Source organism: Ptychodera flava, chromosome 3 (assembly GCF_041260155.1).
Source record: "Ptychodera flava strain L36383 chromosome 3, AS_Pfla_20210202, whole genome shotgun sequence".
In the NCBI taxonomy this organism is placed as follows: Eukaryota; Metazoa; Hemichordata; class Enteropneusta; family Ptychoderidae; genus Ptychodera; species Ptychodera flava.
Window position 1 is genome coordinate 15,372,500 of NC_091930.1, and position 27,927 is coordinate 15,400,426.

Here is a 27,927-nt window from a genome sequence, read left to right on the forward strand (position 1 = left end):
ATTACGATTTTGTCATGTCCTGAACTACAACTCAGACATGTATCAAGCGAATTTATTCAAAAGTATTTTTATCACAGACCTAATGAAGAGGACTCTATCCTCTCTGAGGACCTGTAATCAAAGCACCCATTAACAAGTGGGGACTGTGTCATCAACGATGACTTGTTTTTAAATGCATCAGACTTTTTGCAAACTGAGTCACAGAGAAGTTTCTGACAAAGACAAAGGTTGGTGATAAATGAAGGTAAGAGAGCTGTCATTATTTAAGAAGGGACGGGTTGTTGGAACAATTTGTCCAAAAGTCCTGAAAATTACCTACACCCCTGGCCCTTTATAAGAAGTCTGCAAGTACACAAAGTTTTGAGTGAAGGCCCTGTAAGTTATTGTATGCTTTGTCTGGATATGCATTATTTATTGTCCAAGTGTGACTTATAAGTAGAGTTGATAATAGTATATTGATGATATCATAGATACACTAATTACAGAAGGATTTCTTCAAGTGTCCATTTTGCTTTGCAGAGCTTGACAAGTCTACATGTTAGATTGTCAGAACAGTAACACTTGATGCTGTTATAGTAACCCAACTCAGCATGCATTATCATTGGTATCAGACTACAGTAAACATTTCCCATGCACTGTCTGAAATCACAACATGGCAATGGTTACATTCAAAATTACTTTCTTCATGTCCTGAGTGCACTCAGACAACATGTTTGACACAATACAAATGTTGATTGGCAACGTTATTGACAAAACAAACATTCTTTTTGTCACGCAACATTTCTGTTCTTTAATATTTGCCTTAAAAACATGGACATGACACACCAACATAATAAACTCAAACAATGTTAATTATATTTACACAGTCACGATGTGTGATAGTGAGCGTATGTGCATAAGTGCTTCAAGAACTCTACAATATGTGGAGCGGTCGCAGTCAGAAAAATGTAACAACTTAGCCGGTTATTGAACCACTCTTTTATGAGAGTGGAATTTAGCCAAGCAGTTCTGTCTGTTGCCTCTCTGCTAGGCGACTGATGCCATATGTTGTGAGTTCGAACCCGATTGAAACTAGCCGTATTACTCAGTCACCTGTGGTTAGGTACACTATGAACGCCTCTCTTCCATGTCAGAGAGACAGTCACTCTCTACTTAAACTATAGGCGATTTTGCATTTACAGATGGATGAAAGCAAGTACAGTTTTACATTTTCTGCTGTGTTGCATCCATGTGTAAGCATTATGAGAATGTGCAGCATCAAGCATCATTTTAATTGTGCACTGGACATGCTGAAATGACCAATGTTTGTAGACAGTGCAATTTCACCTTCACTATTTTCAAACACCAATGATAATGCATGCTGAGTTGGGTGACTGTGATTCTTCCAAACGCTGACTGTTCTAATGACAAGTAACATATTGACTTGTTGAGCTCTGCAAGGCAAAGCAGCAACTCAATTAAACACTCCTGTCCTGCATTTCATTATTTCTAGAAAAGATTCCTCTAAAACCAATCCATATTGATAAAGACTGACTCAGCAAAATGAACCAGCTTCACCATGCTGAACCATATAGTAGATATTAATTGTAATGCTGATAACGTTTCCAGACCACGGTTGTCACAGCATAGAAGTGAAAATATGAACATGTTTGTTGCTTCAAAGGCCACTGAGGTCTACAGTGGATAAGATGAGTTTAACGGTGTCACGTAAGTTACTTTGAAGAGTACAGGAAACATTTTGACACCATCAGGAATCATGCAGTATACACTACAAACATTATCTCTACAACCTTCTTGACCATCCTGGCTAACTTAATCATGCATTCATACCGGTACCAATGATGTCAAAATATTTACTGAACTATTAAAATGAGCAAATTTGCTAAATTGTTGTGATATTAGTGTTTAGCACTACAACTTTGAATTCATCTAATAGCTATCGGTACTATTTTGTTAATCTCATGATACAGACAACATGGAATTTTGATTTTTTCTGCATTATTCTTCAGTTCCATAGAGAAAACATGTAGTGCACTAGTAAAACCTGCCTCATTTGTACATGTATGGATCAAATTTGGATGAAAACAAAGGCCAGGAAGAATATTACAGAGTTTAAGAAGCAACATTAAAGAGATAACAGGTAGGTAGACTGCATCTATTTCAGGTTAATTCTAGAAATTCACATTTGAATATTTTTGTAAGACTGCATAGAAAATATGTCAGAAAGCACCCTCAGCGATGGTATACCACAAGATTTTGACCAGTTCACGACATGTATGCACGAGTGATAGCAAGTATATATATAAAATGGACTTTTCAAAATAGAGTGGTATACCACAAGATTGACCTGTTCACAACATATATGCACTAGCGATAGTGAATGCACAGAAGTGGACTGGTCATAATCACGTGGTATATTGTCGCTGGGTGTGCTTTATTGCTATTCTATCATAACAGTATTTTGACATTCTAGGATGAAACATCAAAAAAAGTTTTGCGCATGCTGAGAATTTGCACTTGTGCTAACTATATATGGTATATTGCGAATATACCATTATTCATTTCACATCTTGACCAATCAGATTGCTGCATTTGTGCCATCAATATACTGGTATGATATTATATATAATATATCTTGAGACAAAACCCAATCCAGCCACAACAGGGAAACACCTTATAAGGGCCTTTCACATTACCCTAAGGAGTGGGGGATAAAGAAGCAATGAACTAGAAATTCTGTACAAGTAAGTGGCTTCTAAGGACAAAACCAAAGTTTGGATAAATCTTGTGTGATATAGAGACAATGTAATGAGTGCCCCACCCACTACATAGATGAAACTGTGAGACAGCTGCACAGAAACAGATTTACGAACACAAGAGGGACTCTTCACCTGGTCTCCACATGAGGATGACCAAGCATATATATGTTTGGTGACAATAATGTTTTGATCTGTTCTGACCCATGAATTCAATTGGTTTTGATTGCGACATGGAGTCAAAACAGCTAAACACATCGCCAGCTCCAACCTTAACTGAATCATGACCATGGTCTGCACGCCCTACCTTTAGCATGTACAGCAGTTCTTAGTCAAGTAATTTCCAACTGACCACTGTACCACATGGCTGATGCCAATTGTTCAGTCAGCATGCAGTCATGCTGATGAAGGGTTACTGGACAGACCTGAAAGCTATAATATGTATAGAGACAACTGTATGAGAGAAGACTTGACTGAAAATATAAAATGGAATCCCATACTACTGTATGAAGGCAATTTTATGAAAGCAGTCAGTACAGGCACATGGATGAAATGTTGTCTTTCTTTCCATAGCACTTGTTAAAAGTCCATTGTACAGATAGGTAGGGCCCAATTCTTATGTATTCCCTTCTTGGTAAATCATGAAGATAGTGTATGTTCACTAATTGGTTAGTGCAGCTACATTAATGACTTATGGTGAGGACATGTACATGTACACTGATTGGACAAAGCATATGCACTGATTGGTCAGGACATATATGTACACTGATTGGTCAGTGCATGTACATTGAATGGTCAGAACATGTACATTGAATGGTCAGTGCATGTACACTGATTGGTCAGTGCATGTACACTGATTTGTTAGGATGTGTACACTAATTGGTCAGTGCATGTACACTGATCAGTCACTGCACGTAAACTGATTGGTCAGTGCATGCACACTGATTGGTCAGTGCATGTTCAATGTTTGGTCAGTGTGTGTTCAATGTTCAGGTGCCGCCAACTGGTAAATTTCATCAATTTTCGCCAAATCATCACAAAACATTTTTTGAAGTCTGATATACCAATTTTACTTATTTTTGACTTTGTCCTAAAATTTGGAGGGGAAAGTAGAGCTCTTCGTAACTGCCCTCCCGCCGGCATACACGGAAAATATGCCCTCCCACTGAATTTTGATGCCCACTGCCCTCCAGTATTTACGGTCTGCCCGCTCCCACTCCCCACAACAATTCAAGCTCCCAACTGACCTCTCCCCACTACTGATATTCACCATCACCCACTAGATGCCAACTAGGCAACCTACATTAACGCAAAACCTTGCGAGCAGTTAGCAATATACCTTGGAACATTGCTCCCCTCTAAGTTAGTTCTATCAACCACGGCTTTCCCCTCCCTCTACGTATTATCCGGTACCTACTGTCAAAATTGTTCTCCCCACCCACTGAAAATAATGTTATTTCTCCCCCTCCCTCAGTAAATATCGATTTTTTCTCCCCGCCCGCTGATAATTTTGAAATTTGCCCGCCCACTGAAAAACTGAGCACGAACACCTTTTTGCACGAACAGCTTAGTTGGCGGCACCTGAATGTTTGGTCAGCGCATGTCTACTGATTGGTCAGTGCATTGACACTGATTGATCAGGACATGTTCACTTATTGGTCAGTGTATGTCTACTGATTGGTTAGTGCATGTACACAGATTGGTCAGTGCATGTTCGCTGATTGGTCAGTGCATGTTCACTGATTGGTCAGTGCATGTTCACTGATTGGTCAGTGTGTGTTCTCTGTTCAGTCGGTGCACGTACAATCATTGATCAGTGTATGTACACTGATTGGTCAGTGCATGTACACTGATTGGTCAGTGCATGTACACTGACTGGTCAAGGACATGTTCACTGATTGGTCAGTATTATTGTCTACTGATTGGTGAGTCAATGTACACTGATTGGTCAGTCCATGTACTCTGATTGGTCAGTGCATGTACACTGATTGGTCAGTGCATGTACACTGATTGGTCAGTGCATGTACACTGATTGGTCAGTGCATGTTGACTGATTGACCAGTGCATGTTCACTGATTGGTCAGTGCATGTACACTGATTTGTCAGTGCGTGTACACTGATTGGTCAATGGATGTTCACTGATTGGTGAGCGCATGTACACTGATTGGGCAGTGCATGTACACTGATTGGTCAGTCCATATACATTGATTGGTCAATGCATGTTCACTGATTGGTTAATGTATATAAAGTTGTTATAAATGAATATTCACTGATTTGTCAGTATATGTTCTCTGATTTGTTTGTGAATGTCCACTGATATGTCAGTGAATGCACACTGATTTTCATTGAGTATTCACTGATTAGTCAGGACATATCACTGATTAGCCAGTGTATGTCCACTAATTGGTCAGTGAATGTTCACTGATTAGTTAATGCATGTACACTGATTATCAGTACATGTTGACTGATTGGTCAGTACGTGTATATCCACTGATTAGTTAATGCATGTACACTGATTATCAGTACATGTTGACTGATTGGTCAGTACGTGTATATCCACTGATTAGTTAATGCATGTACACTGATTATCAGTAAATGTTCTCTTATTAGTACTGATTGGTCGTTGCATGTTAATGACTGGTCAGGACATGTTCACTGATTGCTCAATAAATGTTCACAGATTGGTCAGCACATGTTAAAGGTATACAGTCACCTGTAATTTGAATTTGCCAATATATAGTCAAAGGGGCATTCCTCAGTATTCAAATTGCTCATGTGAGGGCGCTGTTTTTTAAAAGCCGCCACCTGCTTGAAATCTGTTGTTGGTTAGATTTTCTCTTTCCATGGTAACTGTGGCAAAATTGGAACAGGGACAGTATACCTTTAACTGATTGATCACTTTGTTTGCCCTGCAAAGCTACGTTGGTTCTATTTCAATGTTCAAATCACAATTTTAGACAGAAATGGTTAGTCTGAAAGAAATAGTTTAGTCATGACTTTATATGCATGTGATATATGATGCACACAAAATCAAAAAGTTTATGTAGTTGTCTTGCCAACGTTTATTGAGGTGCATAATGTTTCCATACTGACAATCATGTACCAGTAACACTCTTTTTCTAGTCATTATGAGATCAAATCATTTCCAGCAATTATCATCATTCAAGGAAAGTGAATCAACAGGTCCGAGAAACAATAAAAACACTGACAAAAGCAATAACGCAATCTCAAACCACATGAAAAGTGGTGGTACCAGGTGTCCTGAATGGGTATAAGAATACCCTGCTAGCATGCTACACCTGTCAAGATTGAACTAAAGTGACAAAGTAGTTCTTCGGTAATTCAGCTAATTGACAAATAATTGTTGTGAGTCAAAAATCACTGCATCTGGTAATTACAAAACACTGCAGCCAAAATCAGTGGCACTTGTTGCTGGGTCAAATTGAATTTACACACACTTACAGACTGAATATCAGAGATGAAGTTGAATTGTTTGAAAGAGCTATTTGTGACCCTGATTGTGACTCTGTCACAGTAACCATTGATTTAGTCCAACAGAAGTACCAATAGTGTGTGTCAATTAATTTGCAATAATGTACAGAAATATGCAATTCATATGCAGTTTGAATATTTGGTGCAGTATAAATTATTCAACTCTTAGGGACCAAGCAGAATTAACGGCAGGGGGGCCGGAAGAGAAAAGGAGGGGGCAACGAAAAAAAATTAGTGTATGGGTGGGCCATGAAAATTCAGGGAAGGTAAGGGGTGGGCCACCAAAATTGTTTACACCATGACAGACAGAGAATATTTTTCAGCATTTTGTTCCTTGTTGAAGCTGGAGTTCCTTGTTAAACTTCTTGTAGCATGATGAAATACCAAGTCTTAAACCTCACAATGCAGTTGTTATGTGTAAAATTAGAAATATTATTATTGAAAATTGACTTCATTTGTCAACAATAATAATGGTTGGTAATGATACAGAAGCTAGGTTGAAACTGGTTATTTCATCATGCTATAGGAAGAACTAGAATACGTAGTGGACAGACAGGAAAAAATACTGAAAAAAAGGAGAAATCAAAGTGAGACTTGAGTGGACACCGTGGGTCATCAGTATGTATTAGGGAGATTAGTCCAGTCAATTTAGGGTTTAACCTAGGACTAATTGCAACAGAAATTATTTCTTCACCATGACCTTTGGAAAGGTCTCACTAATGACATATTAAAAGTATAGAAAAATATAAGGGGTGCAAATTGGTTAAATTTGCATATATTCAAATTAGCTATATATCGCCTTTAAAATGACTGCTATACTCACATTTTGGGCATGTAAACTGAATTCAAGTGACTTTTTTCATTGCAACACAATTTAGTAAGGTTCAATAAGTTATTTTCTAAATGTCTTGAACAATAAAGAATATGCAAATTAAGTAATTTGCATATATTCACAGTTTTTCATGTTTAAGTTCATATTTAAGTTCATATTTAAACATTTTTTTTCTCTATGAAATTGTTCAGGTTTTGCAAGAATTACCTAAAACAAAAGAGGTTGACCTAATTTGTATGCATTATTTGCATATTCAATACAAAATGCCTAATTTGCATAATTGACACAAACGGTCTTCTGTATACAATAAGCCTACAATAGCTTCCATTGACATTTTCTGGTTATTCAGAAATGCAATGAATAAAGAGAAGAGTTTCAGAGAATTACTGTTTAAATAAAAGGAATCTGAATTCTTTCTTTGGATATTCTTCTTTTTTTACGACGATAAGGTTATTCATAAAAAATCATTGGACGTGCTCAAGTTTTTGACATCAATTGTCATTTTAAGTCATTTTCTCCTACAACATGTTCGATTGCAGTAAAATTTTTGAAGGAATATTTTATGCTTTTGGTCATTATCTTCAATGACGATGGAAATATTCAGTTACTAATAAATGGATCACCACACTTAACAGTTGTGCCTGTGAATCATCCTTCTCATTATTAAACTATCATTAGTATAAATACGAACATCATTTGAATCACCATGATGGTAGTGGTGATGACAATTATTATGATGGTCATTATCATATCAAAATTTCTTCCTCTTCCTCTCTGTTTACATCATCCTCTAGGTGGTTCATTTGTTTACAGCCAGAATCCTTTCGTTGACAACAGAAAGTCTAGATTTTGCTTTCTGTCGGGGTTATTCATGCTGCTGCAGTTCATTGTAGAACCCATAAGTATGGGGAAGGATAACTCAATGAAAAGATGTGAAGCATAGGATGATATAATTGTACTGCGTATCATATCAGATCTTAGATGTGCAAGTATCACTCATTGGGCTGTTATGTAATGGACTTCCCATTTGCAGATTATTAAACTTTTGTATTATTACCAATAAGATCGATCACTCAAGGAATCGAGAATCTGGCCAATCTGAGGTGAGACTTCCATAAGGTTCAAAATACAGGATAACCAATTTTATGATAATTTGATGTCAAAATTTGGTATCCTAATTGACAAACTCGTTAACGGCAGCTTCTGTGATGCAAATCCCTTCACATTTTGGTTTTCTTGTTTCACGGTCATGAAAATTTGAAAGAGCAGCTAGACCATGTAACATTATGAAAAGTATCTAGATTTGCTTTTACCAGTGATTTAGATTATCATGATTCAGTCAACAGATTTTTTTTCAGTTTTTCCTCAAATGCTATGGCTGTGTACGGTAAGATTTAACAGGAAATCTCTCTCTTCAGTCCACTATATGACTTTATATTAATTTTCAATTGTTGTCTTCAAGAAATTTCAAAATTTTGAGAAATGCAGTGTCCTTTGACGATTGTAATGTCTTTCAGCTGATAAAGGAACAGCTTTCCTAATCCATATTTCATGATAATTGGCAGTATAGTATAACAATTGTACCTCTATATTATCATGATCATTATAATTTATTTATCATTATTATCATAAATTTCTGTATGTGGCATGAACAGGCAAGTTGCACACAGTCAAAGTATATCTGATTTACCAGTGACCACACAATCTGGTCTTTAATTACATTTTATCCACACTTAATCTATATTAATAATACGGGTAAGGGTGAAAATAAAAGAAAATAGAGCTGAAACACAAATTTTCTTCAGCCTCCCTTAGTACAAAGTGTTGGTTATTTGGCCAAGCATTTTGGTATGCATTAAGAAAATCCAAATCTTCCGGTAAGTTCCCAATGTTATTGACATTATGCAAATTCTCTAGATAATTGAAACGAACTATACGAATCAATCATTGTTATTTTTACAGGGCTTTTCATTCTGTAGGCCCTATTAGTACATAATCATTAAAATGAGTTAAAATACACAGAAAATAAATAACCATGTCAATTTCTTTGTACTGAGCAAAATGTTCATTCAAGTTATAAAATAGACATCTTTCGATAGGAAGAATTTAAATTATTAAATAACTTAAACAAGTAGAGTCTCTTAATGTAACTTCTCATTTTACTGATAACATAATTAATTAAAATAAGTTGACGTCAATTTGAAAAATTAAAGAAAATTATTTTAATGATCATCATATATGATTTATGCACATGAGGAATCGCTCAAAATTAGGTAAAATATATTTAGCAATGTTAGTAAAAACTTCCAATCTCTCTTTACGATATTGTAAAACCTTTCAAGTTTCAATTATTACATTTAGTACAGTGTAGGCATTTCCTATAAAATCTTTTAAAATTAGTCCTTTGCACAATGTAGATTGTATTAGGCTTTGAATATAAAATTCTTGGACCTTGGTATTTAAGGTGAAGAAATAATTCAAGTTCCAATTAGAAAAAGGAAGTGACATGGTTGACTTATTGGACAAATGCAAATAAGAATTTTTTTATCGCTGTAAGATATATTTGAAAACATTCCCTGAACTAAAAACAAGAAAATGATGTTACGTAGTCATTACAATATCAGCTTATCTCTTAAATCACTTTCGTAAATAGATTATCAGCACCAGGTTTGTATAGCATCTATGACCCATTTAGCATTTGGATAAATTAGCTGTCTTATGCACAACTTCATTAAATGCACTTTTTGCGATCCCTGGGATCGCCTTTGTTCTAGTCTGTAAGAGAATGATTGAGGTGTAAGAGCCTTTTGTTTTCCTTTGAAATTGTAATCTTGTGGGTAAATTTTCTGATGAGAAAATCTGGTGCCAACACAGGCCTTTAAACTTGCGATATGTAACTTCCATGACCCTACTAAAATTTAGTTCTAATGATCTCCGTTGTTTTTTAACATTATATATAGTCATTTACTTTAGGTCAAAAAAGGGAAAAGTAAAGTGGTAGGAGGGGCACATTGCAGTTATGTAAAATGAGGAATCTTAAATGATTTTATGCATTGCCTAGAAACACAAAAAGTACATTAAATAATGAAATTGCTTGAATTAAATATCAATTTGCTGAATATATTTTTAAGAAATCTATTAACAGCAACGATTTTGTTCCCTTTTCTAAGGTTTATATTTATTCAAATTATGCACTGTCTCCCAATTTAACAGTCATTTTGTTTGTCATTCTATACATTCAATACAGAGTGGAAACAAAAACTACTTGTTGTATAGATTAAACATAATTTTTAAGTGAAATGCAGTGGTAGCCATACTTGATTTAGGCAAATTAGGAATATTTCTCGGGCGATAAAATGTATTCAAAAATATTGCCTGGACAAAAATTAAGATAAATGCATACATTACTTGAACATAATGTCGCATTTTTCTCAATTCAATATGCATATTTCTTTATCAGTGAATGTATTGCTCCCATATTCCGTTTATATCTATACAAATAAGGTAATGTTATAAATCTTAGATTGTATTGGACTTTTAGTATGTCATTCTAGGACCTCTCTAAAATACACAAAGAAAATTTAATTCTATTGCAGTCAGAAGTAGCTTATATAGTTATTAATTAGGGACATACAAAGAAAAACGAAGTGTTGTGGCGGCCATATTGGATTTATGCAAATAACGAATATTCTATGACGACAAAATATTTTAATCAACATTGCTGAACCAAAAACAAGGCAAATAAGCCCAAAACCCGCATATATCATGTTTAGCCAAATATTTTTAGTAGCAACATTCTATCAGCACCTAGTTTGTAACCATAATCTTTTTACATATATGCAAATTAGGCATTGTTTACATTTCTAGATTGTACGAGGCTTTTAGTATGTCATTGTAGGGCTTCTCTGAAATACACAGTGGATAAATAATTCTATTGCTGTCAGAAGTAGCATAAAAATAGTTATTAATTGGGAAAAATACAAAGAAAAGTGAAGGTTGTGGCGGCCATATTGGATTTATGCAAATTAGGAATATTTCTATGAAGACTAGATATTTCCATCAACATTACCTAAACCAAAAACAAGGCAAATAAACCAAAAACCTGCATAACATATCATGTTTAGCCAATTATTTTTAGCAGAAACATTCTATCAGCACTTATAGTTTGTACCCATAATCTTTTTACATCTATGCAAATTAGGCACTGTTTACAATTCTAGATTGTACTAGGCTTTTAGTATGTTATTCTAGAACTTGTTTAAATACAATGTGAAAAAATTATTCTATTGCTGTCAGTAGTAGCTTAAAAATAGTTATTAATTCGAGAAAAACTAAGAAAAGTGAAGTGTTGTGGCGGCCATATTGGATTTATGCAAATGAGGAATATTTGTATGACGACAAAATATTTTCAACAACATTGCCTAGAACAAAAAGGAGGCAAATAAGCCAAAAAACCCAAATCAAAAGCATGTTTAGCCACATATTTTAAGTAGAAACCGTCTATAAGCGACAATTTTATACCCATGAGCCCCTTTACATTTATGCAAATTAGGCACTGTTGCACCCTTAGATTTTATTATACTTTTAGTATGTTATTTCTAGGACCTTTCCAAAATGCATGGTGAAGAAATAATTTCTGTTGCAATTAGTCCTAGGTTTACCCTTTTTTGGCTTAGATTGACTGGACTAAGATGGTGCAGTGGCAAAGAATGTGAAATTTTCAGAAGAGTTACTTTCAGAATGTGCTTAGGAATACAATTCAGAATAACATTCAGACACTCACTATGTGAGATAATATTCTGTATATTCCAGAAGAGTCCTTTCAGAATGTGCTTTGGAATACAATTCAGAATAATATTCAGACACTCACTATGTGAGATAATATTCTGTATAGAAGTAACAAGTCATTGACATTGACATAGTCCCCACTTGTAATAGGAGTATTAGTCTTGATGGGGCAGGGAAATGAGGTCATTAAGAAGTATCACTGGAGTGTATATGTTCAGATCTATGGACACATAGGTCGATGTCATTGTTCCCATTTTGAAACAAGAGGCATGTCTAAGTTATGGTTCTAAATCGGGGAAAAAAGATCAGACCTCTAGCTGTATTGGCCAGCCAAGAAATACATATGTGCATAATAAATGAGGTACAAGATGTGACATCTTAAGGTCTACTATCCTATCAAAATTGAAGTGTAAAGAACTTGTGGTTACTGAGTTATGCATATATATGCATATTCAAGGTCAAAGGTCATCAAGGTCACGTGACATTTTGAAAAAAAAAACATTGTATTGCTAATTAATCCATATATGCCAAAATCCAGACCTCTAGCTCTATGGCTTGCCCACAATTATATATGGGCATAATTAACGAGGTAAAGCATGTATTGTCATAAGGTCTCCCATCCTACTAAATATAAAGGACATAGCACTTGTGGTTACTTATTTATTGACATAATCGTGTATTTTACATAAAAGGTTATTGAGGTCACATGACATTTTGTCAAAAACTTTCTATCCTATAGTCTGTCCCTATATACTAAAAATCATGCATTTACCTCTATTGGCTTGCTCAAAATTAGATATGCACATAGTTAATGAGGTATAATATGTGGCGTCATAAGGTTTCCCATCATACCAAATATGAAGGGTGTAGCACTTGTGGTTCCTGAGTTATGGACAAATATGTATATTTGAGGTCAAAGGTCATTGAGGTCACGTGACATTTTTCAAAAAAATTGTATAGCTAAGTTATCCCTACATACCAAAAATCAGACCTCTTGCTCTATTAGCTCGCTCGAAATTAGATATGTGCATAATTAATGAGGAACAATATGTGGCGTCATAAGGTGTCCCATCATACCAAATATGAAGGGTGTAGCACTTGTGGTTACTGAGTTTGGACAAATATGTATATTTGAGGTCAAAGGTCCCGAGGTCACGTGACATTTTGTCAAAATAATTGTATTGCTAAGTTATCCCTATATACCAAAAATCAGACCTCTAGCTCTATTGGCTCGCTCAAAATTAGATATGTGCATAATTAATGAGGTACAATATGTGGCGTCATAAGGTGTCCCATCATACCAAATATGAAGAGTGTAGCACTTGTGGTTACTGAGTTATGCACAAATATGTATATTTGAGGTCAAAGGTAATTGAGGTCACGTGACATTTTGTCAAAAAAATAGCATTGCTAAGTTATCCGTACATACCAAAAATCAGACCTCTGGCTCTATTGGCTCGCTCAAAATTAGATATGCACATAATTAATGAGGAACAATATGTGGCGTCATAAGGTGTCCCATCATACCAAATATGAAGGGTGTAGCATTAGTGATTACTGAGTTATGGACAAATATGTATATTTGAGGTCAAAGGTCACCAAGGTCACATGACATTTTGTCAAAAAAATTGTATTGCTAAGTTATCCATATATACCAAAAATCAGACCTCTAGCTCTATTGGCTTGCTCAAAATTAGATATGCACATAATTAATGAGGTACAATATGTGGCATCATAGGGTGTCCCATCATACCATATATGAAAGGTTTAGCACTTGTGGTTACCGAGTTATGGACAAATATGTATATTTGAGGTCAAAGGTCACGTGACATTTTGTCAAAGCGTCTGAGATGTCTGCGTGAACGGATGGACTCACATGGATGGACTGACGGACTGACATGACCCAATCTATGAGCCCCCGGACTTTATCTGTGGGGACTAAAAACTGTGTCACTGCATCCTTTTTGCAATATGAATACGATGAGAAACTAAATTTTTATTTTTCGTGGCCTTATACATGGGAGTCTATGGATTGCCTTATACATGGGAGTCTATGGATTGCCTTATACATGGGAGTCTATGGACTGCCTTATACATGGGAGTCTATGGACTGCCTTATACATGGGAGTCTATGGACTGCCTTAAACATGGGAGTCTATGGATTGCCTTATACATGGGAGTCTATGGATTGCCTTATACATGGGAGTCTATGGATTGCCTTATACATGGAGTCTATGGAGGCGAAAACTAAAAAGTCCTCTAACACGGCCAAATTTGATCACATTGTGAAACAAATCAACGTGCATCTGTATGAGGTAGAGTACTATCCTTTTACCAAGTTTGAACGAAATCGCTCCAGGCGTCTCTGAGATATCTGCGTGAACGAAAAAAGTCATAAAATATGCAAATGAGCAATTAATTAATAAGCCACACCCACCAAAATCTAATCAGATCTAAGTCTCATCATGATAATACCAAATACCAAATTGCATGACATTGGACCTAAGGGTTCTTAAGTTATGAGTGGAACAAAATCTGTCTACGGACGGACGGACGGACGGACGGACGGACACACACACAGACATTGTGGCGACATAGGACACCTTTGGTGCTTCGCACCACGGTGTCCAAAAATGGCATTAATGGATCTTTTATAGTTAGCCCATGAAGGACTATTCCAATGGCAGACTGTCATTACAGTGGAGTAACATTGAATATCTTGGGTAGTCATAGAAAGGTAGACACTGGGTTGTGGAAAGTGCATTGAAATCACAATGGTCATGTTATACACTTTTCGCCAACATCTTTGTACTTGGTATCTGCTTTTATGCTTCGTACATCTTCCAGATCATTCATGTTTATATTTGCTTTAGTGACAATTGTTGCTGTTTTTGTTCAAAGTGTGTTCTATTTTGATCTGCCTTGGAGTATGCATCATTTGGAAAGGTATTGAGGGTCAGTAACTGTACATAATTTGGCTATTTTTTAGTATTTTGTGATCTGTGTGTTTCACTTGAAGTTCTTATTTTACTCAGAGTATGATGAAATGCACAATATTGAGCTGTTAGACTAACTTGGAGATGTGCAGTGAACACTGTCATCATTAAAAATAATTCATGTCTAAATCAATGCTTCAACTATAACAGCACTGAATGAACTTGTAGATTGTTTATAAGGTTTTTGGTAATTCATCATTCTTTGAGATTAAAATAGCACAAACACAATACTGAAAAGTTGCTGTAGGTGTTACAAGTAGGAAATCTTGAATATATGTTATTTTGTTTGTTTATTATTTATATATTTATTTGTTTATTATTTTTTCAAGAATGCAAGAATGTTGTTTTCACTAATGCATATATTAAAAGTTAAAAGGATTATATATATATATATATATATATATATATATGTGTGTGTGTGTGTGTGTGTGTGTGTGTGTGTGTGTGTGTGTATGTGTGTGTGTAAACTTTGTACCTATGTAATCTTTCTTTTTTGGGGAGGGGGGGCCACAAAAATTTTGTTGCCGGTGATGGGGGTGCCTGTAAAAATATATGCACCACATATTTTCTCTTCCAGCCCCCCCCCCTCCGTTAATTGTGCTCGTTCCCTTATCACTGTGAATATGATGTTTTAGAGACTACTTTGTTGGTGCTCACGAATATGGTGATGTTAATTTAGGAGACAAGTCACTAGAAGATGATATGGTCTTGAATTTTACGTGTTGAATTCTGGCTATGGTGAAATTATAGGGTTTTGTGCTGGCATAAATGTATGATCATCATGTTTGCTGTAAGATGGTACCAGAATAAGCTGGAAATTAATTCTGTAAATTGAACACAACCTATCTGTTTTTCAAAACTTCCCAGATTGTTGAAACAATCATTATGCCAATGTAATGGGCAGCATTATGATAATATAACAATATCAGGTAAAGTAGGGCATAACATTCCCAAATCTTTGTGAAAAATTAGTAATCGCTCAAGGTCCATGCATGAATATAATTCCACTGAAAGAGGAAAAATGTTTCCAAGGAATGTAAAGTTTCCCCAAAATGTATGAGCCAGTTGGGGCTTTTGCTTTTGTTTCGGCCCCACCATAATCCCTAAGATATAATTGGTTTCTGAAACATAAACCCTGGAAATTGCTTGTCGTCTCAAGAAACACACAAACTCTGATAACATATCACTGAAACATATCTGTTTGATCCATTGTCGACATTCAAAGTTTATCTTATGTCTTTGATTCTATAAAATCAGTGAAAATGCAGAACAGAACTATCACTTCTACTGAAAACAGATGATGTGTACTACCGGTAGTATAGCCCTGATGCGAAGTCCATGCTGAAGAAATGTCACAATCATATCACATACAATTTTCTTGTTAATTTGTCACAGATTCCATAGATACTCTAATGACAATATAAGGCATTAAAGCTGCAAGCAGCGTTGGCGGGGCCCAAGCGGTTAATCATTTGACCTATCGAAATGTCTTTTACAAACTTGAAAGACATAAGCCTAAGGATGACACAAGTAACATTTCAGCTGAACTGGTGTTTTACTTCTGGAGAAGAAACTTTTTAAAGAGTAAATTGGTATTTTTCGAAAATCCAATATGGCGGCCAAATCACGTGACGGATCCAAATATCTTTCGCAAACTTGAAAGATATCAGCTTAAGGATGACATGAGCAAAGTTTCAGCTCAATCGGTGTTTTAAGTTTTGAGAAGAAGATTTTTAATGAGTAAATTGGTATTTTTCGAAAATCCAATATGGCGGCCAAATCACGTGACCGATCCAAATGTCTTTTGCAAACTTGAAAGGGATCACTCTGAGGATGACATGAGCAAAATTTCAGTTCAATCGCTGTTTTTATTCTGGAGAAGAAGATTTTTTAAAGATTAAATTGGTATTTTTCGAAAATCCAAGATGGCGGCCAAATCACGTGACCGATCCAAATGTCTTTTGCAAACTTGAAAGAGATCACTCTAAGGATGACATGAGTAAAATTTCAGCTCAATCGGTGTTTTGGTTCTGGAGAAGAAGATTTTTGAAGATTAAATTGCGATTTTCGCAAAATCCAAGATGGCGGCCAAATCACGTGACCGATCCAGATGTCTTTCGCAAACTTGAAAGAGATCCCTCTAAGGATGACATGAGCAAAATTTCAGCTCAATCGGTGTGTTGGTTCTGGAGAAGAAGATTTTTAAAGATTAATATGGTATTTTTCGAAAATCCAATATGGCGGCCAAGGTCACGTGACCGCATGCAATTTTATTTGCCAATTCTTTAGACCTTAGGTTATGCTTGCTATATAAAAAATTTCCAACTGACTAGACCCCTAGGTCAGCAGGAAATGCCATTTTTAGGTTTTCGGAAAATCCAATATGGCCGCCAGGTCACATGACCAATCAAAATTTTAAGGATAATATGCACGAGAACCCATAAGTAGCTATTAGCACTGCAAGTTTGAGAACTTTCTGTCTCTGAGATCAACAGTGACAAAAAAGGGACAGTAGAAGAAGAAGATGAGGAAGAAGAAGAATATTGAACTCCAGTAAAACCAATAGGGGCCCACGCCGGTAGGCTTGGGCCTCTAATAACATATAATGTGAATAACAGTAAAGGTTTACAACATATTCCTGATAGTAACAGGTATGCTCATGTGATATACTTACTGCTTTTTTTCATTTTTTTGGTTAAAATGACACCTTCGTAATGCAATAAAACGTTGAAATTTTAATTGATAATCCATTTTATGGTTAATTAAATTGGATATCTGTTGATATAAAATACGTAACACTAGTCATTGGTGGAAGTGCGTATAAATGGTATTTGACCAGAGCAAGTTACCCTGTATATTGATAGAAATGGCCCTGTGCAGTTTCCAATAAACATGAGTGTATTTACTTTCACAGCCAAGAACATTTGAAGTCCCTAGTGCCAAAATGGCAAACATACTGCATTTTCTTGGCATATATGACTGGTTTTCAACAAATACAATATCTCTAAAATGCACCCCCTTCCTGGAAGTTTAACCGATGCTTACTCATACATTTACTGTATGGAGCCACCTTTGCTAGAATCTAATAAGAGCGTATCATTTCATACAAAATATAAGGAAATAAAGCTCTTCAGTGACAGAGAGTTTTGAGAAATGCAACACTGTAAACCAGTGGAGAGCGGGTACACTATGTTTCATTGCAGAAGTATGTCAAGTATCACTGAGTAAAATTTCAGGGGATTTTGAGCAACAGTGCCTCTCATGATTTTAGGTACCACTAAGCAATTGTTGATCCAAGTGAATATTAGAGTAAAAATGACTGAATACTTTACTCTATATGATTGATCTCACCGAACTATTAATTTTCAAGTTCATATCCATAACGATAATCCTGTCGTATCATTGGAAAGAAGCTGGAACTGACCGCGAGTGATGGAACTTATTAATTGAATACGGAAGCATTGCTTGGCCTAACGGCCCAGCCGCTTATACATGAGTCTGCCGGTTGCTTTGTTAGTGTCTCTGCCTGAATTATTCCTGTCTCCTGTGTTGAGTCTTGGTCACTCAACAAAGGAGTGACCATGGTCCAAGTTGGTCTTTTGTGTCTGCGTCCATTTATAATCGTGGTTATGTCGGATACCGTCGCCATAAAGAATGCAATAAGATGATATACAATACTTTTGATTTCTCTCCCGACGTTAAAAAAGATAGAAAAGTACAACTTATCACTTGCCCGTGCATGGCATGCTACAAAATTCTTTTGTTTCAAACGGCTCAATATTATGATTGGTTGAAATACAATAGAACATTGTGATAGTACACAGAATACATCCATGACAAAGATAAGTTGCTGAGTGAATTTTAAATGTGCAAACTAGTAAGACAATGTTGTCGATACCGTACAGGTATTTCATAGCGCCAGTATTGTTAGAGTCCAAGTTGAGAGGAATTGCGAGAGTGCAAAATATTATGTTTCTTTGCGGCAATTTGGAAGATTATGACCAGGCGAGGTAATATCCGCTGGCTTTAAAGAAACATTGAAAACCAGGTGCATGCACGCTACGAGTACTACAAACATTGAATTTATTGTTTCTTCAACTGTTGTATGTAAATTCGTTTCTGTATTATACTTTGCTCTAGCATTGATTCGCGTATTATTTTGATCAGTCAAGCAAAGTTTGCATCGGAATGAGAGAATTTCGGCTGCTTGAAATTTCAAAACATTATAAGCTTTATCCATCAACCTATATCCTTCGATATTTAAGCTCGATTATTGCTGTCTATTGCCAACCGAGATTAGATTGTGCATTTTCACAGCAGAATACCAGCGGTGAAATGATGATTCATTCTGTTAGCATTTTGAAGTTTGTTGAAACACTCACAAACCGACAAATTACGATATCGTTAATGCTGAATTCGATTTGCATAAAAATCATCATACTCATATTTCACATGATATCACCTGCAACTATGGCAGAGTTGGTAAGTTGAAGAATGGGTTTATCGTAGCATAAGCTTAACTGAACTAACCTAACTAGCTAAATTGAACTAACCTTCCTCAACTCGTCTCACATCCAGGTACACTTCTTTTGTTTCTTCGGGGATTTCTGCTTCACGGACGATATTATCTGCATACGCTGATAACTTGTCAGTTTTCTTCACCATTTCAGGATGATTGATTTCCAAGTTTCGGGCCTCCGTCTTCACACCTACAAACTTACTGAAGATAGTATTTAATTTAAGTTCCTCTACTCTGTCTCCCTCAACTATCACCGTTTGTAAATTTTTCCTTCTTCGACCCTTGTCTCTATTCTGTGATCTTGTCATCCAACCACTTATCGTAAGTTTGTTGACCTTTGCCTCCAGGTCTTCGTTCTTCTCTGTTATCTCGTCATCTGACAATAGATTTACATTTTCCACTTGTGTGAATTCAGAGTCATCTGCTGGTCTGATCTGCTGAAGCATCCTGATAGGATCTGTTAAAAACAACGATTTGAAAACAATAAATTGCTATATTATTCATGATGGTGATGTTTACAGACTTCATCTTTCACCCAATGTGCTAACTACGTTAAAAAGCGAATGAAAAAATATGGAAATGTGTATGGTATGCACAGGATCGATGAATTGGTGGATGCACATCAGTATAAAGCCGACAAATGCTGGTTATTTAAATACTGGCACATGTAAGTGAAGGCACTACCATAATTTGCGATGCTGATCCTGACCGAAATATCGATGATGCCCGAGCCACAAAAAAGTATCTTTACACTATGAAAATATATCGTGCAAGAGTTCCTGGCGACTGTACGATGCGTGTGCTCGCCTCGAACTTGCCTCTTAACGGCTAGCGCGTAGCGGGCAAGGGTCGAAGGCAATAGCAAATCGAACCATTAATATCTCTTTTTTGGAATGTCATGTGGCGGAATTTTAGCCAATCACAAGATCAGTACTATAGGTGAGGTGTAATAAATATATTTGTTGTTCCAATTGTGGGGTAATATACCTGTCGCCGACTCCTGTACGTGCCTTTGGTGTTCGATCTGTCGCCTGTCTTCCTTTTTTTTCAAAAGCTTGTCGAGCATGGCTATCTGGGCCTCAGTTACTGTGTCTCCCTCTCTTCTGAAAGATTGCAGGAGATATCTGGCCTTATTCACTCTTGTCGGTGAGCTCTCTGTCTCCTCTGTCTCTATGTCCTGCGCTTGATCAGTATCTCGTTTTTGCTGAGTATCCTGCGAAGCTAGTCCTACATGTACAGATAGAGGAAAGTATAATGTACTCAGTGCGGGGTCAGATTGATAAAGATTTAGGCAAATTAATGTTGGTAGATGTAAAATAGACATTTCGATATTCAGACAACAGCAGTACTTAAAGGCATGCTAGGTTTGGCAAACATAAACCAAAAGACAGACTTGTTGAATCATGAAATAGTTTCTTTTCAGTTGCTGCAGAGTTTATCATGGGTAAAATTGATGTGCACTGTATTGTGGTTTCATTATCTACCATAGCTTTAGCTCCATATTTGACATCAAACAGTCACCATACGTTTTATTTCAGAATAATAAGAAATTTCATGTTACTCCATATTACCCCAAACAACGTGAAGATTTGAATGCATACAGCAGTCACAGCAATACAAAATGTAAAAATACGTCGAGGTATTAAATAACACCACAACCTACACAAAAAAAAGTGTAAAGAATGCAACAGATATTGCATAATGTGCATATTTACCATATTTTTGGATCAGTTCCTGTCTACACAAGAAATACTCTTCATAGTCAATGGTTACATCAATTGCCAGATAAAATGCCCCTATTTTATCAAGGAGTTCATCAGACAGGAATTTTCTTTCCATTATGTCCTGGAGTGTACCATTCTCATATTTTCTCATTAGGCATTCCAGGGCATCTAATGACTGACAAGACATTGTAAAGGAAATACTTCCCTGACCAGAACCCTTCACTTTGATCTCATCGTGTTGCCCATCAAGCGACTGACCAGCTTCTTCAGTCTTCTCCTTGACTTCATCACTTTCATAGAAACCTCTTTCAACTTCATTAACTGTTCTTCCTTGCTCAGGAACGACTTCGCTTACTCGAACCGTAACCTTTATGTCTCCTACAACAGCCAAGGGCACAATTTGTTTCAGCTCTTGTGACCCAAAATACATCTAAACACTAATGGAAACAGAAGTCAATTGAACTTCTGATCTCAACACACTGGACAAAAATCTAGCGCGTTGATATCAAAAAATCAATTGACAATCAGCTACCAACACTGATGAATTTCAATGCGAAAAGGGAAACCGACAGTATTCACGGAAGCTGACTCTTAAGTAATATCAACGCCCTGCATTGTATGAAAATTTGATGCAGTTTACAATAGACAATGTTATTTGTAAACAGATTAATGGAGACCATACAAACCTGGTTCACGTTCCTGTGATTTGCTATTTCTGGATATTTTGTGAGAGTCTTGATTATGGCTGGTTTCACCATCTTGATAACATGTAAATAAATAAATAGCTAAATATATAAAACAAATTTTTCCTTTTTACTAGGAAAATAAGAAAGCGATCATAATGTGCTACACCAAGACTTCAAAAAAGCTAGTATATAAGGGAGTGGTCAGTTTCTTCGGCCTGGGGGGCGGTGGATTATTTTTTGCCCACGTCAAAAAGTGGCTGACCCCCTATTCCGAATGAAAAGAGGGTGACCCTTACTATTCCAAATTTCGAAAACATATATATATATATATATATATATATATATATATATATATATATATATATATATATATATATATATATATATATATATTATATTTTACATACATTTATATTTTAACAGTCATTCTGGGTTTTAATGAAATTGTTGACATGTCAGTTGTAAGATAGGAATTTCAAAGTGTCAATCTTGAACTTTGAATACAGTACATTTTTAATGAGTTGTGAATGTATTTCACATTTTCTATGCTTAACCAGATGTCCTGATAGAAATGGATGTCAATCATTAATATCAAAGAGGAAAAAGCACTGAGTAAATCAAAAATTTTGATGGGTGTTAAGACTTGCCAGCCATCCAATTAAATCTCCTGAGGAGCCATAGAGAGGCATTTTAGCTAAATCTGATGTGTGCAGTGTCTGAGATGACCTTTTCTTGTAACATTGAAACCATAAAAGCAAAGCTAATAATGACAATCTGCCTTTTAACTGTTATTTTAGTCATAAAAAAGCATCATTCAACAGAAAACCTGAGACACAAAGGAAAACAGTTGCATCAATGACAATGAAAGATATCTTGTCATTTTTCTATCTCTAAAATAAGTCACTTTATCAAATATATATTGTGAAATATTTGTGCATGTTGCTTTCTCATACTGAATTCTCATACAGAGAACAGAAAAGTATCAGGAATTTGTCATGCTTTTCATATGAAATGCAGATTTCATAACGGTACACTTTCACTTAGCAAAAATCAAGATATCTCTGGCATATATCTCTGATTTATTACAGTATGGCGCCCGAAGGGAGCGGAGAAAAATATGAAACATCCTGATACCTCTGATATATATTTCTCTTATATTAAAGTCATGCACAGGAAGGGCGTGCTGAAAAATGTCTGATATATATTAAAGTAATGTGCGGCGGGTTTTTAACGTCGGTGCAGGTTGCTCTGAGCTGAGATATTTTAATAATTTTGTAATATGCATAGCTTGTCGGACTTTCCAAAGGGTCTGAACTTCACGCAACAATAACTAAACATAATTTGATAGGAACTGATGTGTTCTCGATTATACATGTAACATAACGACCATTGTAAAATTTTCAACTTAAAGTGAACAATTTTTTGCACAATACCTTTTGTTTTGGTAAGAGGGGACTGTCTCTGTAAGGCAACTTTGTATTTCTGCTGTGCGTCACTTTGGACCACCTTCAAAAAGACGTTGTTAATATCTTCCAGCTCTTGTTGCACCTTGTTCTTCATTTCCTTCTTGATGTCCTCGGCCTGATTAAGGGCGATCTGAAAGTTGCACAGGAATTCCATGATACGCTTCTCCAAAACATCGGCATGGTTCATATCCACGACAAGCCGTTCTTCACGGTCAGGTAAATGTCCCTTGATCAGTTCATGACTTTGGGAGTCGCGAGGCACTATAATAGGAACGCCAGCACACATAGCGGCCAGTGTTAGGTTGACATAATGTACAGAAGATGGAGGAACAAGGACCAAATGGGATTGTCCAAGCTCATCGTTCAATTCTTCAGCTGATGGCATTCGACGCAGTATGACCTTCAACTTCGAATGAGGATTCAGAGTCTTTATAAGATCGGAATCACCGCGCTTCGGTACTCCAAAAATTTTCCATTTAGGAGGTGATTTCCCATCCTTGTAGAACAGATCTGCAACAGAGTTCATGGCCTGGACGATAGCACTGTCACTTTTCAGATTTTCGAGTTCATCTTCTTGAAATAACGACAGGATTTGCAATGTTGTACCTTTCTTGACAGGCCTTGGAGAAGGAATGTCGAAAAATTCATCATCTACCATTTGAGTTAATCTGTAGTGTGTTATCTTCGGAGGTTTTCGATACATTGTCTCATACTGTTCGAAAATGCTACTCCCAACAGAAAAGACGGAGGTTGCCGCTTTGCTTTCTTTTGGTATGTTTTTGCGGCGAACCTCAAGCTCTGGGATGACGCAACTTGCAATCACTGGGGTAATGAGATCTTTATCATATAGATTTATCAAGTAGAATGCTGCTCTCGGAAAGACATCCTTTTCAATTTTGAATGCGGCGTCGGAATTGATCATTCCAAACCCGAAAACGAATCTAACATTTGCCAACTCTTTCAAATTAGGAAAGTAATCTTCATGGCGATACAGCCAATCAGCATTCGGTATTTCACCTCTTGACTTGAACTTTGGTATTGGTGATGGTGCTATGAACTCAACACCATATTCTTTGGCTTCCTTGATTTCTGCTTCTGTAGCTGTGAGAGCGGTGCAATAGACGGACAACCCTAATTCACGGAGAAGACGGATTAATAGATGAACAGTATCTGTTACTCCTCCCTGGATTGGACCTCCCAAGTATGACTGAGGATCAAGGCCTTGTTTCCCATATGCTTCCTGTAGGAGGGCAAGAAAGAACACAAATGTTTGTACTTAACATTTTTGATGACATTGACACGACTAGTAAAGTGACTAATGGTAAACAAACCATATTAATGTTCGGGAGATCTTCTGACACAAAAGTCTGTTCTGGGCAATATACAAGCCATAGGTACAGTGTGAGCGGTTGTTTATTTTAATAACAGTCAATGTAGATGAATGGTAGCATATTATTCCGTGCATCTACGATTATAGATGGTTCGTTTATAAAACAAAGCATCCAAATGAATTTGAAAATGTACAGCTCCAAAATGGTAGTATTATCAACACATTTTACTCTATTATGTTAACATTTTTGTTCTTACTAAGTTTCATAACCTGCCATGGATTTTCAGTATGCAAAGCGCAATTGAATCCCCACACACTTATTTCATTTTGAAAGTTAAATCATAAATAAAAATGCTAAAAAATACAGCTAGTGAGGATTTAACATAAAAAAGATACGTAAATACTGAGTATCTTTAAAACTATCCGACGGAAATCCAAGAAGTGAGCAGAACATTTTTCATGTGATCAAACGTCTACTGCTTTGACATATGTGGAAGTCCTAAAGTGAGGGATATTGCATTGCAAGTATTCAGTGTTCGAGGCTAGTTAAATATTTAATTGTTTAGGCAGAACCTTAAATAATTCCCGTAGATAGTGACTTGCAATTGGCGATGAGGATTGTGTCTTAAGGGAGTACAATGGTGGAGAATCCGCAATGGTATATGTCGAAAATGATAAATCCCCAGTATGAGTATAAAACTTTGCAATGCGGTTTTAAAAGATAATGATAAGTTTGGTTTCCACTGGTAAGAGTACTTTAAGTAGTTGTATGTTTGTAGTATGTGTCACTTGAAATACGAATGGATGGTCATATGAACACAACGTGCGCATACAAGCCTGATGAGTATACAAATACACAATATTACTAGCTACTATAATTTTTCTTAAAGATTTTAAGTGATTTTATAGCTGCAGTGTGGAAGAGAGGTCATCTTACATATTACGTATTTTCTAACTAATATTTTATACGTCAACGTGTGGAATAAACATAAAACTACGCGGTATTTTGATAGCTTATTCGAAAGGGATTACGTTGGCTTCTAAAAACACCGTTACAAGTAAAAATGGTGTCACATTTAGTGGTCCCTAAATCGCTGCAAGTCAACCACAATTATTGAGGCATATAACATCTCTGTCTGTCTGTCTGTCTGTCTGTCTGTCTCTCTCTCTCTCTCTCTCTCTCTCTCTCTCTCTCTCTCTCTCTCTCTCTCTCTCTCTCTCTCTCTCTCTCTCTCTCTCTCTCCTCACCCATTCGTCGAAAAATCGTATATTCTGTTGCGCCTCGAGAACATATTTGAACTTTAAAACCTTTCAATGCTTTTTCTACCGCTTGCGGGGCTCCTTTGAAGCTGTTGACTCGGAAGGGCAAACTTATTTTTTGCAATAATGGGAAATTTTACTTTCAAGCCGGGATTAAAGCACCTACTTCCTGAAGGGACAAAGTCACTCTTTTTTAGCCTTTTTGTGATGTTGTTTTATATCGAAAAACAGTTTCTGTTTTTTGACTTCTCGAAACACGCTAAAATAATGGTCAACTGCGCACAACCTCAACTTTGCTTGCAGCCGGACAAATTTAACATTAAGATTTATTTTACGGTCTCTACTAAAAATTCAAGTTTCGTGCGAAACTGCCACGACCATGCACCGCAGAACATACACTGTTACAAACGTTTGGACTTTATGCAAGGTTTTGTAATAAAATCTTAATTGGCAGTGCTTTTCATGTAGATAAGAATATCAGCTTATTTATATTGCGGCTATGTTAATTTTTCATAGGAAGGCAAGTAGGAAATAGAAAATCCGTTTTGTTTAGAGATTACAAACAAAATCAACCGTCTGCATTCACCAATTGTGTAATATTTGACCCTTTTGCAGTTATGCACTACCACAAAGAGGTCAATAAAGGGACTTTGCCCCTACAAAGAAATTACGGCCGTAAACATAAACTGACCAGACTTGTCGGACAATATACCTCAGGGCGCATTATTAATTCAGTGTCAATTTCCGAAAAAAACATTGTGATTCTGCCAGAAAGAATCATTCTAGTTTACGGCTACATAGCATAAGAAATACTCGAAAAACATCTGCATAGCTTGAAGGTATAGAAACACCCAAATATTTCGTATTTTGACACAATGATTACTATCAACATTGAAAACATTCCTATGTAGTCATGATAAAACTCTCGATTTGATCTCTCGCGTGTCGTTGATGTCCTCAACATTTAAATTGGCTTACTTTGGCTTTTGTTCCTCTTCTGTCTTCCTTCGTTTTCGTTTCGATGTACATGGACTTGAAGGAGGGCTGGTATCCTCACATTGTTTTTCTGGCTTGGCTTCAGTGCCCTTGTCGTCCTGCGGGTGACCTGTGGCAAATGCAGACGGCCCCATGGCGTTAACACGCGCAATGGCGGCGTCGGTGGCAGCCGCAATTCGCCTACGATCACGTTCACTGTACTCACGGCCATCGTCATCGCCTCCCCTTTGACTATGACGTTGTGTACTTAACATGATGCTCGTGAATTCTGATAAATTCTCTGGAGAACGCAACACGCGAGTGCTTGTCCCGGCGTCAGTGTTCTGGGCTGTACATACGTTGGCGGATGTCACTAACTCGTTTGAAGTTAATATTTATACAAAATTTATGACTCACTAAAATGCAACTTTTCAAAGGACCATGTTATGCGTCAGAGCGTCGAACTATCTCATTTGGCTTGTTCCCGTCATTGATGTGAAATTAAATTATCAATGCAGTATTAAAAGTATACTTTCAGAAACGCAATAATGATGATTTCGTAGACTCACACCCATTTCGCGGTACCACCTGGCCATGTTGACGATTGATGATGATGATAGTGATTGTGACTGCTTTTGTTGTTGCTGCTGAATTTGTTTTGATTTTATGTAATCGGCGTTTTACCAAACTTTTAATTTGTCTTTGAAAATTTTCTATTACCTATCAGAAATATCACAGTCGGAAGTCTCCATAAGTTTTGCCTTGGAAGCGTGATGTTTTCACAACATATACAGGCAACCTGTACGCAGTAGCAGTCGTGCCATATCGCCGATGACGTCACACAGTAGCTCCCATGAGCCTTTTTGCGCTCTGCTCGGGACGTTTATGCGATTCAAGCCAGGATTTATTAAATACTTTTGGGAGTACGGAAATCGAAAAATTGACTGGAATATTGTTTTTCCTTAATGTAGACTTTGCATAATGAATAATTATATTTCAATATACATTTCAGAAAGACAGTGAACAACGTATTTCAAAAAAGAAGCTTGTTAAGCTGCAATATTTTCAAATTAGAATTAATTGGCAACATATGCATTGCCTTG

General features: G+C 36.5%; 2 protein-coding genes across 2 annotated transcripts in view; both read right to left on the reverse strand.

Moving 5' to 3' along the window:
- LOC139129612 (E3 ubiquitin-protein ligase TRIM71-like) overlaps window positions 1-19,834 on the reverse strand; it is a 29,984-nt gene extending 10,150 nt beyond the window's left edge. The window contains exon 1 of the mRNA XM_070695275.1: window positions 19,418-19,834. Coding sequence (XP_070551376.1) covers window positions 19,418-19,829 — 412 coding nt within the window. The 5' untranslated portion in view covers window positions 19,830-19,834. The remainder of the gene's footprint in view (window positions 1-19,417) is intronic.
- Window positions 19,835-20,302: 468 nt separating this feature from the next.
- LOC139127743 (uncharacterized) lies at window positions 20,303-27,305 on the reverse strand. Its single transcript, XM_070693634.1, has 5 exons — window positions 26,828-27,305; window positions 23,227-24,499; window positions 21,794-21,865; window positions 21,099-21,485; window positions 20,303-20,610 (listed from the first exon to the last, which is right to left on the reverse strand). Exons 1-5 carry the CDS (start codon window positions 26,876-26,878, stop codon window positions 20,303-20,305), a joined length of 2,091 nt encoding a protein of 696 aa, XP_070549735.1. The 5' UTR covers window positions 26,879-27,305.
- Between the last annotated feature and the right edge of the window lie 622 nt (window positions 27,306-27,927).

Bases quoted from the DNA above. Each gene is read 5' to 3' on its own strand.
- LOC139127743 (XM_070693634.1), bottom strand. From the start codon at position 26,878: ATGTACATCGAAACGAAAACGAAGGAAGACAGAAGAGGAACAAAAGCC. The intron at 21,486-21,793 runs GTTTGTATGGTC...TGGCTGTTGTAG, and splicing joins ATCACAGGAACGTGAACCAG to GAGACATAAAGGTTACGGTT. The intron at 20,611-21,098 runs GTAAATATGCAC...CTGTACATGTAG, and splicing joins GGAACTGATCCAAAAATATG to GACTAGCTTCGCAGGATACT.